The 15828-nt window shown below is 42.1% G+C and overlaps 1 protein-coding gene across 1 annotated transcript in view; it reads right to left on the bottom strand.

The window, feature by feature from the left end:
* Nucleotides 1-10210, bottom strand: part of HUNK (hormonally up-regulated Neu-associated kinase) — a 74881-nt gene extending 64671 nt beyond the window's left edge. Inside the window, exon 1 of the mRNA XM_063127588.1 lies at nt 9956-10210. Within this exon, the coding sequence (XP_062983658.1) occupies nt 9956-10210 (255 nt within the window). The remainder of the gene's footprint in view (nt 1-9955) is intronic.
* Nucleotides 10211-15828: the final 5618 nt, after the last annotated feature.

The following is a 15828-nucleotide window of genomic DNA, read 5'->3' on the forward strand; positions in this document are numbered from 1 at the left end:
CAGAGCCAGGGGGCTCCAAGATCTTACAGGTCACTCCTGAGGCTTATGAAACAAGGGCTCAAGCCAGCACCCTCTATTTCAAAGCCCTAGGCCTAAAAGCTTAACAGCAGCAATAATGAAGAGGAAAGCTCTGGACTTAATACCAAGACCAATAGGAATAAAGCACATATATTCAAATAGGTGGTGAATTTATTTACAAAAAGGGACAAGGAATGACATACAAAAGAACCAGAGCAATGTTTGGAAACAGCGTTTACAGGGCAAAACTGCAAAACTGGCTAAACTATATGTACCAGTGGCACAGATCTTCAATAGAACAGGACCTCAGAAAGCGAACCCTCCAAGGCAAACCTTGGACAGGACAGACGAAACCAAACGAAAACCAAGGCAACTTGTGCATCTCCTTGATTTTATCCCCAAAAGCCTTTAGCAAATCTGAAGTGATCCTGATTAGCCAATGACCAGCTAGCTGGAAACAATCTGCTCAAGCATTCTGGGGTCCGAAAGTTCCCACCAACACTCAGCTGGATTCATTCAATCCAATTAATGAGGGTTCGGCTCTGACAGGGATGACATGAGATAACACACCCAGGTAGCCTAACAAGTACACCCAGGCTCAGTCTTACAGAATGGAATGTTATAGCCTGCTAAAACACACACAAAAAACCCACAAACAGATTTCTTGACACTTACCCTATGGGGATTTTATTTTTCTTAATCCAGGTGGGTTCCAAGCATTTCATTAATTTGGATAACTGTTTGTTTTTAATGAAGAGAAAAATATAAAACATGCTGATCGCCAGCTAGATTTCCTATTTGATCTCAGCTCCTCATACAGTATCTTTGCAAGTCAAGAAGGAATCAGTGACCATATCTGGGCTTGTCTGAGAGCTCACTTACAGAATGGATGTTGCATTTAATTATAAAAGGAAACTACTCTAAGGCATTGCCAGTTCTTAGTCTGATAAGAAGATACTTATTATCAGGAAATCGCCATCAAAAGACAAAGCATCCATAGCAAGAAATTTAGTCAGGTGACCAGACACCTGGCCCACATTAACCAGAGGGTCAAAAGAAGAGTTGCGAGGAATACCATTCATCACTCTGGCTGCGTGCATGAGAATGGGGAGAGGAAAAGCACCACTAGTATTTTCGTGTGTTTTACAAAGATTTGATGTGTAAAACTTGCCCTTTAGGTTAATGGCAAAGAAAATCACACTGGAAGAAGTGTGCATAAGCTGAAACACCAGCAGCCTCACTCCGATCTGATATCTTTAAAACTAAGGGCGGGGCGGGCAAACTGTTATTGATCCAGAGACTTGATTCCATCTCCCCCCAAATCTGTCAGACCAGATAATATCAGCCCCACCTGCCTGCCAAAGCCTCATCCCCTTCCTGATGTCATGCCCAGCCATTTTGCCTTTCTCTGTGCAGAGAGAGACAAAGAGCTATGCACAGAGAAAAGAACTGAGCCAATACTTGGAAGAAAGGCTCTTCCAATTGCTTAGTGGGGATTCCATGCAGTGGGGCTTGGAAGACAGGGGTCTTCAAAGGCTGGAATGAGAATCTCCACTCAGGGGCCAGAAGTTCCTCATCCCTGATTTAAAGGTATAGCCACAATTTCAGGTTAAGACCTGAAACCCTCAAGCCTCCACATGGCTAGTTAATGAGGGGATCATCAATAATATAGTGGTTTAATGCTAACACTGGAACTAACACAGCCTTATATTCCACTGTTGCAGAAACAAGCACATGTGATAATCACAGTGTACAATACTTTGAGATACCTTGGAGATTATGGCTGCAGGAGACGTAATCCTTTTGCCAGCATTTTTACTACAATAACTTAAAGTGAATAAGAGCACAGCCACATTCCTGAGAATGTGATCTCCCAACTTTTTCTGTATTCCCTATTTAAAAGTAAGTGGTTGTTAATCCAACCACTTAAGCCTTTTCAGCCGTCTTGGAACAACCTATTTCTAGGGCTAAACTTCATTAAGGTTCCCTGAAAGCCAAACACATGGTTGGTAGGTCAACACCTGAAGAGACGTTTTGGAGCTGTATTGCTCTTTGCTTACGCGTTTCAACAATCCTTAGGGGCTTCAAAAGGTAAAGCAAGACATATAGTTCAAAGGAAATGTGCTTGCTACAGCAGCACATACTTTTAAAAAAATTGATCCGTCACTGACAACAGAACCTGCTACACAGCTGTTTTTAGAAACTGCTTGCTTCATTCAACATGAACCTGTAGAAAGTTAACAGGAATGTCTAGCTTCCTGTGGAGTGCTCATTCTTCCCACACAAGCCACCCCTGCATTTCCAAAGTTCTAAAATACACCGCATAGCAGCTGTTTGCTTTATTAATATAGCCTAAAAACAGAACTTTCTATAAAAAGACCACTTCTAATATTAGGCACTCTATATGCACGGCACTACCTGGTAAGTTTTATCTTTAGCAGCTGGCTACCAGGTACTGTAATTCCAAATAACTGCTTTCATACAAAAGAGCAAAGAATGAAGCTTTTAAAGCTTTGCAGTAACATTAATTATATGGATAAACAGATTCTTCAGTGGGTTGAAATAAAGGAATTAAACCTTCTGATTGGAAGACTTATCCTTGATTGAAATGTCTCTCTGTAGCAGGAGTTGGGCAATATGAAGCCTGCCTGCTGTCTGCCACAGCTGTTTGTGTGGAGGAGGGACAGTTGCTGTAATGCCAGTGAAAATTGCCACCAGCATGCCACAGTGATTCTGCTGGGAAAGAAGGCCTGCGGGGAACATGCACCTACTTCCCAGCAACTATGACCACAGCTAAGGATGACGGAAGGATCTGTTTGGGGGGTGGAGCTAGATGAGCTTTCCTTGGTTCTCCCCCCCTTTGTTCCATTTTCCGCTGTTGAGCCGAATACAATCTGCAAAGAGTTGGGCCAGTTTGCCAATTTTCATGTTTTTTAATTTGTGCAAATGACGGCAGCATTTTGCTCGAATTAGTGTAAGTTGCGTAAATTTTGGACGCAATTTGTGCAAATTTCAGCCATAATTTACACAAATCTCTATTTGTGCAAATTATGGCTTGGCACAACAACAAAAATATGCCAAATGTTCCTGGAGTTCAGGAGAAAGCCATGGCTCTGCCTGCAAATGTAAACCAAGTTGGGCATGCCACGGAACTCCGCTGAGCTAAAACAGAAACAGATTTCCCAGTGAGGACATCCCTAGCCACTACTGCTGCTACAGGGACACATTTATATTAGAGGAGGGCAAGCTCTGGTCCATGGACCTAATCTAGCCCATGGGGTTGCTCCATCTGGCCTATGGAGGGTTGGGCAACCTCTGTGGGGACTTCTCCATCTCTAAACCCATGCCTTGGCCTGCAAAGAGGAATCCCTTTGCTATCTCCAATCTGCAATAAGGGAATGCCCTCACACTTGGCAGGGGTCCTTCAAGCATCTGCCAAGTTCCTTCCCACACTGCTCATGCTCTGATCAGGATGGGAATGGGATGGGAAGGAAGTGCTTGACACAGGCAGGGCTTGCAGTACTAGGTTAGTAATAAGTCTAACAACATGAAAATGATGTCAGAGTTGTATTAAACAGAACAGGACATATAACAAGGACTGACAGAGCTAGCCTGGATTGATTTTGTTGTGCTTAAACTTGTTTATAAAGTACAAATTGAAATCTTATTTATTTATTACATTTCTATACCGCCCAATAGCCGGAGCTCTCTGGGCGGTTCACAAAAATCTTGCTCACCTTATATCATTGTTTCATTACTAAGATTTTCCTAAAGCCAGATGAAGTGTCCTTTACATTTATTTTAGTTAAAATCCCAAAATTATTTAGGAAGGTAAAACCTGGATTTGGCAGTCACTTTGACTTGTGAATTAACCCAGTACACCACTGTTGCTGCTGCTGCTTCATTAATCCCCAAATGCCACATTTATGAAACAGAAAGAATTGTTGAGTTCTATGCCCTCAAAAGCTCTTTGCCACTTTGTATATAACTATTAGCACTTGAAAAGCCCCGTTAAATAGATTTGGGCTCCTTTCTGACTCTGAAGTAGGGTTATCACACTTTTTCTTAGAGTCATAGTATTGCTGAGTTTGAAGGGACCACAAGGATAATCTAGTCCAACCCTCTGCAATGTGCAGGAAAACCAATTCATGAGAGGTGGCTGTCTAGCCACTTCTTAAAAATCTCCAGAGATGGAGAACCCACAACTTCCATAGTTAGATTGTTCCACTATTGTTCAGATCTTACCTAGCAAGATATCCCTTCTGTTAAGTTGCCCTTTTATCTTAACTCAGAAGCTTTCAATACTTGTGTTTCCATTAGTACAGGTAAGTGCATTCCTGAAATACAGCGCTACACCACCGCCTCTCGTGTTGCCTATTTCTCTGAAACAAGGTGTACCCATCAAGCCTAATGTTCCACTGGTGGGATTCATCCCACCATGTTTCTGTAATTCCTATTCTGTCATACTTGCCTTGGTGGCCTATGACATCCAGCTCGCTAGTTTCCTATACTTTGTGTATTGGTGTAGAGACATTTAAGATAATAGGTTACACTCCTTGTGTTCAGTCTCCTTTTCCCTTTATGCATATCTTTTCTATGTTAAACTAGTAAACTCACTTGCAGCCCCAGCAATTCATTGATTAAATAACACATGAATTGTTGTTACATGTGAACCATGTCTATGAAGGAGTTGCTATTTTTTTCCTCTTTTTGTGTCATGTTTCTTAGATAGTTATGCCATTATTTTTTAACTATAAACCACCTTTGGTGCTTTGGCAGAAATGCAATATATCAATGCAATCAATCAATAAATTTGAAGTAATTTTGGGTTTGGCTTTCTTATATAGGGTGTTGGAAGGAATTCTGTTAAGAGCCTAAAATAAACATGACATTCAAAGAAAGAGCACAGAGCACTCTCATTTGTGTATATGTGTGGTGTGTTTTATCTCTTATCAGCCACAATGTCTTCTGTATACAGATTACAGCATCTGTGTCTTCTGAAGACAAAGTCTGGTCTTTGTTGCATGGATGTGCAAAGACTACTGCTTTATTTGAGCATTTTAAAACTCCAATCTATGTCTACTACTGCCTTATTATTATTATTATTATTAACAACATAACAGATGTGCCAATGACAAAGGTCATAACATTGCATCCTGTTTGGAGACAGGCACTTTTACCCTGACCTTCAAGCCATTCCAACAATTCAAGTCCCATTCACTCCAAGTCAGTACTTGGATAGCTGGACTGATGTAGCCAGATTCACTTAGGCAAGAAGGAAATAGAAGAACAAAGAGGAACAAGGCAAGAAGGAAATAGAAGAACAAAGAGGAACAAGGAAAAACAAAAGTGCCTGTTCCAAGATCATACTGACAATCGCAGACAAGGCTTAATTTATTCAGTCCTAATCCAGTTCCCTGTTGTAAATCAGTTAATAGGACTGTCACCCAATTAAAGAAATCTCAAATGATTAATTGTATGAGATTTAGTCAATTAATTGCTTAACTGATTCAATCTGCATTAATTTGCATATGAGAAAAAACAACAGTCCTAGGGGAAAATATACTTCCTTTGTTTTTAGAAGATGGAGTAGACATCCTTTATCCCTCACAGAGAATGGATTGCTTCTTCTGAAATGGAGCTTAGCATTTCTAGTTTTTTTTAAGTATTCATGATAAAAATAATATTTTTAATCCACTCTATTTAATTGAGGATTAATTATTGTTTTAAATTGTCAACTAAACATTGCTGCCCTAGTTGTTAAACAGTTCCTTACTGTAACAACTAAGCTTGATGTTCTTCAAGCAACAACTCTACACTTTCTTCTCTTCCTATCCACAAGAGATTGCTTTCAATGTCTGTTTTCACAACTCTCCTGATAACAACTAAAGGTCATGACCCAACTTTGTAGAAACACGGCATCAGTTGAAACAATCTGTGTATCAGATATGAAATAACTCATTACTTGCACTTGACAATCCTCTGCATGCTTACTTTGGAGGAAGCTTCACTTAGATCAGTGGGATTTACTTTTGTATAAGCATACACCAGATCAGGTTGCATGCAGTACAAAATAAACAACATGATGTCTCATTGTACCAGCATCTATTAAGTAAAATAAGATGCAATCCTACACATCCTTACCTGGGAGTAAGCCACACTGAACTCAATGGGACTTGCTTCTGTGTAGATATGTATAGGATTGCACTGTTAATGAATCTTCAAATGAAATAAAACTTTGCATGAGGCTGTAACTATTTTTTTTAGCTAAATTAAAATTAATATTGGTTACAAAAGCAAACTAAAGCCGGATCCTGTGCAGATTTACTAGGATCAGTGTAGGTTACTTCCAGGTTATATACACATAGTGCAGTCTTACAAACTAGTCCTATACACAAAATAAGTAGAATTAAGCACACCTGATAATACTATGTACATTTATTATTTAATAAATTTATAACCCCCTTTTAGGGAGAACTCTCATAAGGCAGCATACAACATATAATAAAATAATATATTCAAACGCTTAAAAACAAGACATCAAAATTGAAAGCAATTGAAAAACAGCAGTAGGCAAAAAAACGAGTCAGTAGAATCTTCAGTAAAAGGAGGACTGGGGGGAAATTTAAGGTGCACTTGAAGGAAACCACTGAAGAGGGCATATACATCTCCAAGGAAGGAAATTCCAAAGCAGAGGGGCCACCATTGAAAAGATCCTGGTTCCCGCTAGTCTACTATCTCTTAATAGTGGATAAGAGAGAGCAGGTACGCCAATCTCAAGGACTAGACAGCTCCATATTGGTGAAGGCTATTCTTCAAATAACCTAGGCCCAAACCATTTAGGCCTTTCAAGGTAAAGACTAGCACTTTAAATTGAGCCTGAAAACTAACAGGCAGCCAATGCAACTGGTGCAGAATAGGTGCAACACAGCGCTGGTCACCACAGGTATTCCGGCAGTTGTGTTCTGCACCAGCTGGGAGTTTCAGGACAATGTTCAAAGGTAGCCACACATAGAAGGCATTACAGTAGTGAAGTCTGGATATAACTAGGTTGTATATAATTGAGGCCAGGTCCACTTTCTCTCAACACAATCTGGACTGCTTGGAGCTAGGGCTTAAACTCATAGGATTGTGGCCTTAAAGTCAGTTCAGAGAAAAAGAGAGAATCATAAAAACATTCACGCTTTAAGCTAATATATCAATGGGATCATCCTCATGTTGTGTAATTGGGTTACAATGACAAATACCAAAGTATCCAATTTCACTATTCAAGTAGTATCACTCATATCTGATTGATAAATGAGTCTGCAAAATATTCTGGGGTTGTAATCTTCAAATCAGTTATTTCAGAGTTGTCCTGCAATGTTCCTACTGATTACTCAGGGTCAGTGGCTTGAGCACTGTCATTTGGGTCATACAGTTGTGATCAAAGCAGTATATTTTCAACAGGATCAAGAACTTCTAAAAACCAAAGTCGGTTTCTAACACAGAAGCAGAAAAGAACAAATTGTTGCAAATTATTAGTTACCCCATCTTTAAACAGCATATTGATAACAAAAAACACAGAGGGACTTTTAAAAAAGCAGTCATGTGTTACTATAAATGTTTGGTTCAATGCTGTTACTTCATTGTTATGCAGAGTTCTGTAGTAGGGATACTGCATTTTCCCTGCACTGGATGCTTTATATCTGGTGAAATGCAATACTTTCCTCAACTGAGCTATTTACTCCTACCATTGTTGGCTTGTTGGAGCATGGTTGTGCAAGTACAGACACCTATTTTTGCAATAGCCATGAAACTCTTTCCTCTGTATTTGAACTTTTAAAATTCTGTGGTATCTTAAAGACTAACAATTTTATTACTGCATAAGCTGTGATGGACTATTTTTCTGATAAAATGGCCCCAAGTGTAGCAAAGCTTACGCTGTAATGAGTCCGGACAGTGCAATCTTATGTATGTTTACTGAGCAATAAATCCCACTGTGTTCAATGTGGCTTATTCCCAAGTAAGTGTGTGTAAAATTGCAGCTTGAGGAAACATGCAAAAGATTGGTCTATTAGTCTTTAAAGGAGCAAAAGACTGTCTCAGTATAATTAATCCTATACCAAGTACCACTGGATTCAATGGGATGCACTCCCAGGTATGTGGGCATTGGATTGCAGCCCAATTGGATTGCAATAAACTAATAGGGTTAGTGCTCTGGAAGGTATTTCATTCCAGCTGTAATCCTACACCACTTACCTGGGGTAAGCTCCAATTAACTCAATAGGACTTATATCTGAGCAGACCTGTGTAGGATTTGCACTATTTGTCTGTGGTGGCTGTGGGTGCTTCCAGGGGAGGCTTTTATTAGGAAATCACACTGCCTCTTTTATGAAATTTTATGAGGAGGCTTCCATTTGTAACCCTCCCATACACTGCTCCTGTCTTTCTTTCTTATCAGAAAAAAATCTGTCAAAGAGGGAAAGACAGAATAACTTCCCAACGCGTTTTGACTGGTAGCACTAGGAACTGTCAGCCTGGAAGCACTCAGTGACTTTTTGGTGTTCTTTAGCACGCGAACACTCATCCTACCCTGTGGCTTGTTTTTGTTGTTGTTTTTCTAATTCACTTCCAGGCCCTTTTCTTTGCTATCAGAAGAACCTAACGGGTGTGGTGGTGGTGGGGCTACATGTCTTGCTTCCCTGCAGCTTTCATCCTCTATTACAAAGGGTGCTTCCAGACAAGGCTTTATGCTGCAATCCCCTGCCTTGTTCACAATATTTTTCCAGGGTCCAGATGTCAGCATATTTTCCCACTGCTTCTTCCGTCTTTTTTCTTTCCACAATAGGTGTTTCCAGAGACAGCTCCTGGGCTACCCATCAAATGGCATCATGCAGCTATTCCTCCCTCCTTGGGGGATTTTTGTAGTAAGAAGACACAAAAAGCAGTGGGAAAACATGGAAGGGTTACAAATGGAAGACAATGCCACCTGGACCCCTCATAAAAGTCTACGTTTCAGGCAGGGCCGCTGCACAATAAAAGCCTTGTTTGGAAGCACACACACACCCCAAAAAGAGGAAAAGGTGGAATTGCTACATGATATATCTTGATCTGTAGCATTAGGAGTCCTCCGTCTGGAAGCACCCAAAAGGTAAATAAGGGGGCTCCCCCCCCTGCAATTGTCCTGCCTCAAATCCAAAATGTTATGGAAGATCCAGATGGTGCAGTCTTCATTTTGCAACCTCCCATGATTTCACAATACTTCTGTCTTTTTCCCCCCTTACCAGAAAAAAAAATTCTGTTAAAAAAGTAAAGATGGAATTGCTGCACAATGCTTTTCGACTGGTAGCAACAGGAGCCCTCAGTCTGAGAGCACCCGAAGAGAGAAACCTCTGGCCTGAGGGAAAGGGCTGAACAGCGCCCCCTAGGGAGGAATTGCTTGCCGGGGTTTAGGCTCGGGAACCGACAGAGGTTGCTGGCGACACCGTGAAGATGAGCCGCTTGGGAGCCTAGGAAGCTGCCTTACACAGTCTAGACCCAGCAGCTCATCAGGCTTTCTGCTTCCCAGCCCCTACCTGGAGATGCTGGGATAGAACTTGGGACCGTCTGCAGGCAAAGCAAGCGCTCTACTACCGAGCTACAGGGTTCGCTGCTGGTTGGGAAAAGTACAGAACGGATTCCGTTCGCGGAGAGAGAGGGCGGTGGCGGGACAAAGCCCCGAGGTGAACACAACCCAAAAGCACGGTGCAGCCATTCGGTCTTTACCTTTTCAGCTAGCCAATTGCCCGAAGCAGTCCGGCTCCCTCCAACAAGGCGGAGCGGGAGGGAAGGCTTATGCGCGGGGCCGCTTAGAGTAACAAAGCCTCGGGTCACTTGGCGGGAAAGTGCCCAAGAGCAGAGGCTGCTCGAAGGAGCGCGGGAAGCGGGGCGGACGGAGAGGGCTGCAGGGACGTACCTTTTCTCCGGTCACGACGTGCAGCCCCTCGCGCACTTTGGCGAAGGACCCCTCGCCCAACTTCCTGCCGATCAGGTAGTTGCCGACGCGCTTGGTATGCTGGAACTCGCGGAGGCGCTCCCGGGACGCGGACGCGTTGACCCAGGCGGCCAGGAAAGTCCCCTCCGGGCTGAGGGGAGGCGTGGTGGGCTCGTCGTCGCCGAAGCTCGCCACAGGGGGCTCGCTCAGGAGCCCGTCGCCAGCCGCCGCCGGCATCCTGCTGCTGCAAGCGCTGCGCCCCGGTGCAAAGCCTGGTGCGCGGGTGCGCCTTCCCTTTGCCTCGTTCCTGCAACCGGGACCTTGGCTGAGCGAGCCGCCGCTGTCGCGCCAAGGGGCTTCTGCAAATCCCGCCTCGCTCTTGTCTCTCTCTGTCTCTATGTGCGCGTGTGTCGTTCGCGAGCCTCCGCTGTCGCTACTGCTGCTACTCCCCAACCTCCAGTCTGCAGCACCAGCCTGCCAATGTGATCAGCACCCGCGAGTCCACGTGGGGACCCGGCGGCGGCTGACTGACTGTTGAGGCGCTTCGCTTCCCGGTAAAAGAATGTCGTGCAAAGAGCCAAAAGCCCGCTTCCCTGCGGGATCTAGCACGATCGCCACGCCGCTAGCCCAGCTGCAACGGCGAAGCTCTGCAGCCGGCGAAGGCGAGTGGCGAGGCCGAGGCTGAGGCTGTGCATCACGTTGAAGAGGGAGCCTGAGCCAGCTCCCGCAGATCAATTGTCTCCAGTCTCCGTGGAAGCCAGTTGGCTGCCTTCTCCTCATTGGATCTGTCGATCACTTTCCCCCTCCCTCTTGTACGGTGCCTAACTGCCTCTCTTTCTGCTGGGGCTTCAGGCTCCCTTCCCCTCTATACTGCGGGGAGGGGTCAGGAAGGGAGGGGGAGAGAAAAGCTTCATTCAGGCTGAATTTGCAGTAATTTAATCCGATCACTCTGCTGGGAACAGATGTAATGAAAAAACAACTCGACAGCAGCCGTGATCTTTAAGAAATTCGTTTACCTCCCCGCCCTTACCTCGTTTTTTAAAGTGTAATACGGACTACTAAAGAAGTCCCCTTTCCAGAGAGTTTTAAATAAGACACTTTAAATTCAGGAAGATGCTGTATCTCTATAATTAGGACACTCAGGCAGTGACAGGCGCTCTGCGTGACACCCTTCCCGAGCAAAGCTTGTTTTATTTTTCTCAAGATCTCTTTTATTCCTTCCCTGAGAATATTTTTAATGCGCCCCCCACACACACACACCTTTTGTGCTTGAAAGCATTTCACTTCACATTCAGCTCCTTTGCTGGTGAAATGTGCTCCAGAGCTGAGATCGTGACAGCTCTGCCAATAAAAGCATAAATGTCCCCACCTTCCTTTTCTGTTGTTAAGAAATTGAAGCTAAAAATGCAGTTACCTTGGCAGCTTGAAGAAATTATACATTATTTTTATTTACCGCTGTAAGCCTCCATTTTATGTTCTCAACATTTTGTTTTTACCAATTCCCAGCTGCAGCTTTACAAATCATTACAATGGCATCCTTTATTCTGAATCTTAAAACACTCTATACTATTCTGTAATAAACAAAATGATGGAGAATATGAATAGCTGGGAAATTGAGTCAGAACAATTTTGTGCTAGGCAAACTCATGAAGAATATCAATGGTCCCAGCAGGGCATATACAGACTGCAACTCTGTACCCAGTTGCAAGATCCTAAGGGATCTTCCAATATTACAGCGGCCACATGGAGACAACTAGAAACATGCAGTATTAAGCATGCAGTGGCTCCCGTAAGAGTCTGTGTAACATCTTTTAAGCATAAAATGTTCATGAACTAACTTGTGTGTGCATGGATACTAGAAAAACTGAACAGTTTCATAGCTAACTAACACAGAAGTAGAATCTGGAACAATACTATAAAGTTATCTGCTAGAGTAAATAGTTTGGTTCAAGGAATTAAATATACCTTACAGATCGCAAGCAAAGCTTTTGATTTAGGCTCATGTGACATCCTCCTAAGAAGGCTTGGTAAATGTAGATAGGATGGAATAAATACAGTGGTGAATCATAAAATGTGATTTATAAACTTGAAAAAAGAGGTACTAAATACAGTTTTGCAGAAATAAGGAGCTATTCAGGAGCTTCATTAATTGATGAAGAATGCACAGTAACCATAATATTCAAAATTATCTAATCTGGATGACCTAGGCTGACAGCAAGACAAGTTTTTGTTTTTGTTTTAAAAAAGAACAAATGTAAAGAACTACACATCAAAAACATCAAATTCAGAAGTCTAAGATGATTTATATGTGATTCATTTATTGTCTGAAGCCCTAATCACACACTTTCAGTGGCATGAAAACTGCCTCATGGTGGGGCACTCTCATGCCACCCAGGAGTACAACTATATGGGCAGGATCATATCATGGGTATTTCTCTTTCGCCTCTTGACCCTGTCCTTCCATTCACAGCCCATGCACCTCCTGAAAGGGTCCTGAGGCTCTGGAAACCCTCAGGAAAGGCCTGGGACATGCCATGGGGAGCTGCAGTGGGAGGGGGAAATCATTAAAAAAATCAGGTGGAGACAGCTTGTGCAATTTCCTGCTAGTGCTACCTCCAGCCAATTTCCCCTTGCCACTGCAATGCTCTATGCCACAACCCAGGGCTTTCATGAGAGTCCCCCAACTCTCAGGAGAGGCTTCTCAGGAGGTGCAGGGGGCTGGAGAGGGGAGCAGGAAAGCCCCTTTGCATGAGTGGACTGACACTTGCAGCCTAGGATACAACTCATAAATAAATAAACCACTGTTTGCTGTCGTTTAATGGTACCCCAAAATTTGCTTCCTGCTGTCTTTATCAGAATGCAGTCTGACTCAAAAGGGGGTTGGTTAAGGTTCTATTCTTTTCTGTGAATGTCTTAATTGCACTGCACTCCACACTACAGTCATCACCAATAGTGACTTTTCCTGATCACTTCTCTTGCTGCAATTACTAATTAAAGAGACTGGCCTTTTAAAAAGCTTTCTATACTGAGTTTCTAAAATACAGGCTAAATAAAGGCTGAAAAACTTCCTTGGGATTAAATCCCACTAAACCTAGAGAGACTTACTTGCAAGTAAACATGAATAGGATTGGACGGTAATCAACTTTCGTACCCCTCAATGTAGTCCAATGGAAAGTCTGATGTGATGTAACCTTAATTGTGTGCTGATACCACAAAGATTTGGCATTTCTAGTCTTCAAATGTCTGGATTTTGAATTTGATAATGCACTAGGTCTCTATAAAGCAAAGGACACAGAGGGGATAGCCCTGCTATGTGTCTTTTTGCAGTTGAATCAGAGCAAATATCCAGCCACTGCCAGGAACAGCCCAAGACATTCAGCTGCCTAAGGTGGCCCCACCTCAGTCAAAGTGCAGAGTACCACGGGCCACCCATGTTATTTTGGCATATGAGGCAACCCCCACCCACCCCATGATAAGTGCCTTTCCCACTACCTGGCAGTACAAATACAACAATAATAAATTAAATCAAACTAATAATTTGCTGTCCATTCATGGCACCTAAAATTAGCTGCCCAAGGTGGCTGCCACACTTCACCTAGAGTCAGAGCCAGCCCCAACCACGTGCAAACCATCCTAGAAATTGGGGGTGAACATAACATTTGGCACTCTTAATAAACATGTTGGGGAGAATGAAAGGATAATTACAAAAAGGGAGGATATTGAATTTGATAAAAAAAAAATCTGCATCCAATGCTACTTTTACAGCTGGCTTTATTATGTGTGAGAGACACTAAATATATAACTCAACAGATATTCTCTGTGTTGTGTCTATTCTACATGAAGCCCACAATTTTTGTGACTGTCTGAAGTTGGAATCTCTCAGTTAACACAGTGGTAAAAATTTTAAAATATGTATGTATTATCCTGTTCAGTCTTATTGTTTATATCATAAGAACGTAAGAAGAGCCATGCTGGATCAGACCAAGGGTCCATCTAGTCTAGCATTCTGTTCACACAGTGGCTGACTAGCTGTTCACAGGAAACCCACAATCAGGACATGAATGCAACAGGACCCCCGCAATGTAATATAATACATTACATGTATTGTATAATACAATATATTGGAGCATGGTTTAATATAAAATGACCAGAAAAGTACTATTAATAATGTTTTTGTTGTAAAAAAGAAAAAGAAAAAAGCAGCAGTGAAGTCCCAATCCAGAATATGCTCCTGATCCAGATTTCAGTACACAACCAAACTGAACTAAGACATATCCTAGGTATGTCTTTTCAAAAGAAAATCACCCTAAATTCAGTGGAAATCACTTCCTAGTAACTGCATTTAGGATTGCAGCTGCCTAACTGTGTGTTGGCTGTTGTTGTTTTTTACAAACTCCCTGACAATCTTCCTAATGCAAACACCAACCCAATTAAAATATTTAGTACTGAATTAAGAGGATGTAGGAGATACTGTGACTGTTAAGCAAATGAAAACCCTTAATGTGAAAGCAATCTTTTTCTAAGATATTAATTCAGTGCTCTAAAATAGAAAACATTATTTTTTCTCTCTGTCTTCCTCAGTCCACAGAGAGACTTGCAAATGAAATTCAACAATAATTGGGTGGCAAATCACAGTTGACTTGCTGCAGTTGTGTCTCTGTGTGATTCTCATCACTAATGAAGACACTAGAGAAATTTGCTGCTGAGGGATTCATTTATGAAGAACATGTTATATTAGCAGATCTGAAAACTCCCGCATGCACAAGGAAGTTAGCATACTTTGAAATATCTTACAAGTAAAGCTAGTTTATTAAAGAAGAGTTTAAAGCAAGATTTAATATACATACTACAAGGAGGAAATGAGCACTGCTTCATTTAGCTCTTTACACATTCATTTTATATGTTCCTTTTATATATCTAAGGGCACAATCCTATGCATGTTAAGGTAGAAAAACGTCCTATTGGTCAGTTTTATGGCTTTTTTCTGTCTAAATATGCATAGGATTGCATCCTAAGTTACAATTAGCAAGCTAAGCAGAAACAAGCTTAATAATTACCTAATAAGGGACCTCTGGGAAATATAAGGTTAGTTTCAGGTGTAAATTTATGAGTATCCTCTACTAAACTCATCTGGTAAAAGGCCCAGATCAGAGGCTCAGATGTCAACCAGTCGTCATCGAGTATCAGATGACGCAGCCCAGTGTTAGCGGAAAATCTGCAGACTTCTTCTTACAACTGCCCAGAGAGCTTCAGCTATTGGGCGGTATAAAAATGTAATAAATAAAATTAAAATGTAATAAATAAAACTTCCTGAAGAAGGCCTTTTGAAAAGACACAGGCTGAAACACGTTGGGCTTTGTATCAATAAATCCTTTGCATTCTGAGAACCTGTTTTTCCCTTCTTTTCACCAAACCATGGTTTAGCCATCAGGGCAACGCCATCCCCATCCCCACTTCTTTTGTACACTCCAATACTTTCCCACAATATCTGATTCTTGGTAACTGCCGTCAGCATCAAACAATTTTTGGATATTGAAATTTTACATACTTTGACTCCATCAGAATTTGTTCAAGATCTTCCCAACTGAGCAGACATGTTTATTCTGTGGCATTAATTCTACAAGTACAATTTCCCAAGATGGGCTAACCAATGAATGAGTGAATGAAGAAAGCTCAAATTGCTGGCAAAATATGTTTACTGCATCTTGATGGGTAGAAGAACTATTCCTACTCACAATTATAACCAGTATGGGGGAGTGGATAAAATGCTGGACCAGGAGTAGGACATCCTGTGTTCAGATCTCCACTCAGCCATGAGGTTTTCTGGGTGCTGGCTCAGAAAAGAGCTTAGCCTG

Source organism: Elgaria multicarinata, chromosome 5 (assembly GCF_023053635.1).
Source record: "Elgaria multicarinata webbii isolate HBS135686 ecotype San Diego chromosome 5, rElgMul1.1.pri, whole genome shotgun sequence".
Classification (NCBI taxonomy): Eukaryota; Metazoa; Chordata; class Lepidosauria; order Squamata; family Anguidae; genus Elgaria; species Elgaria multicarinata.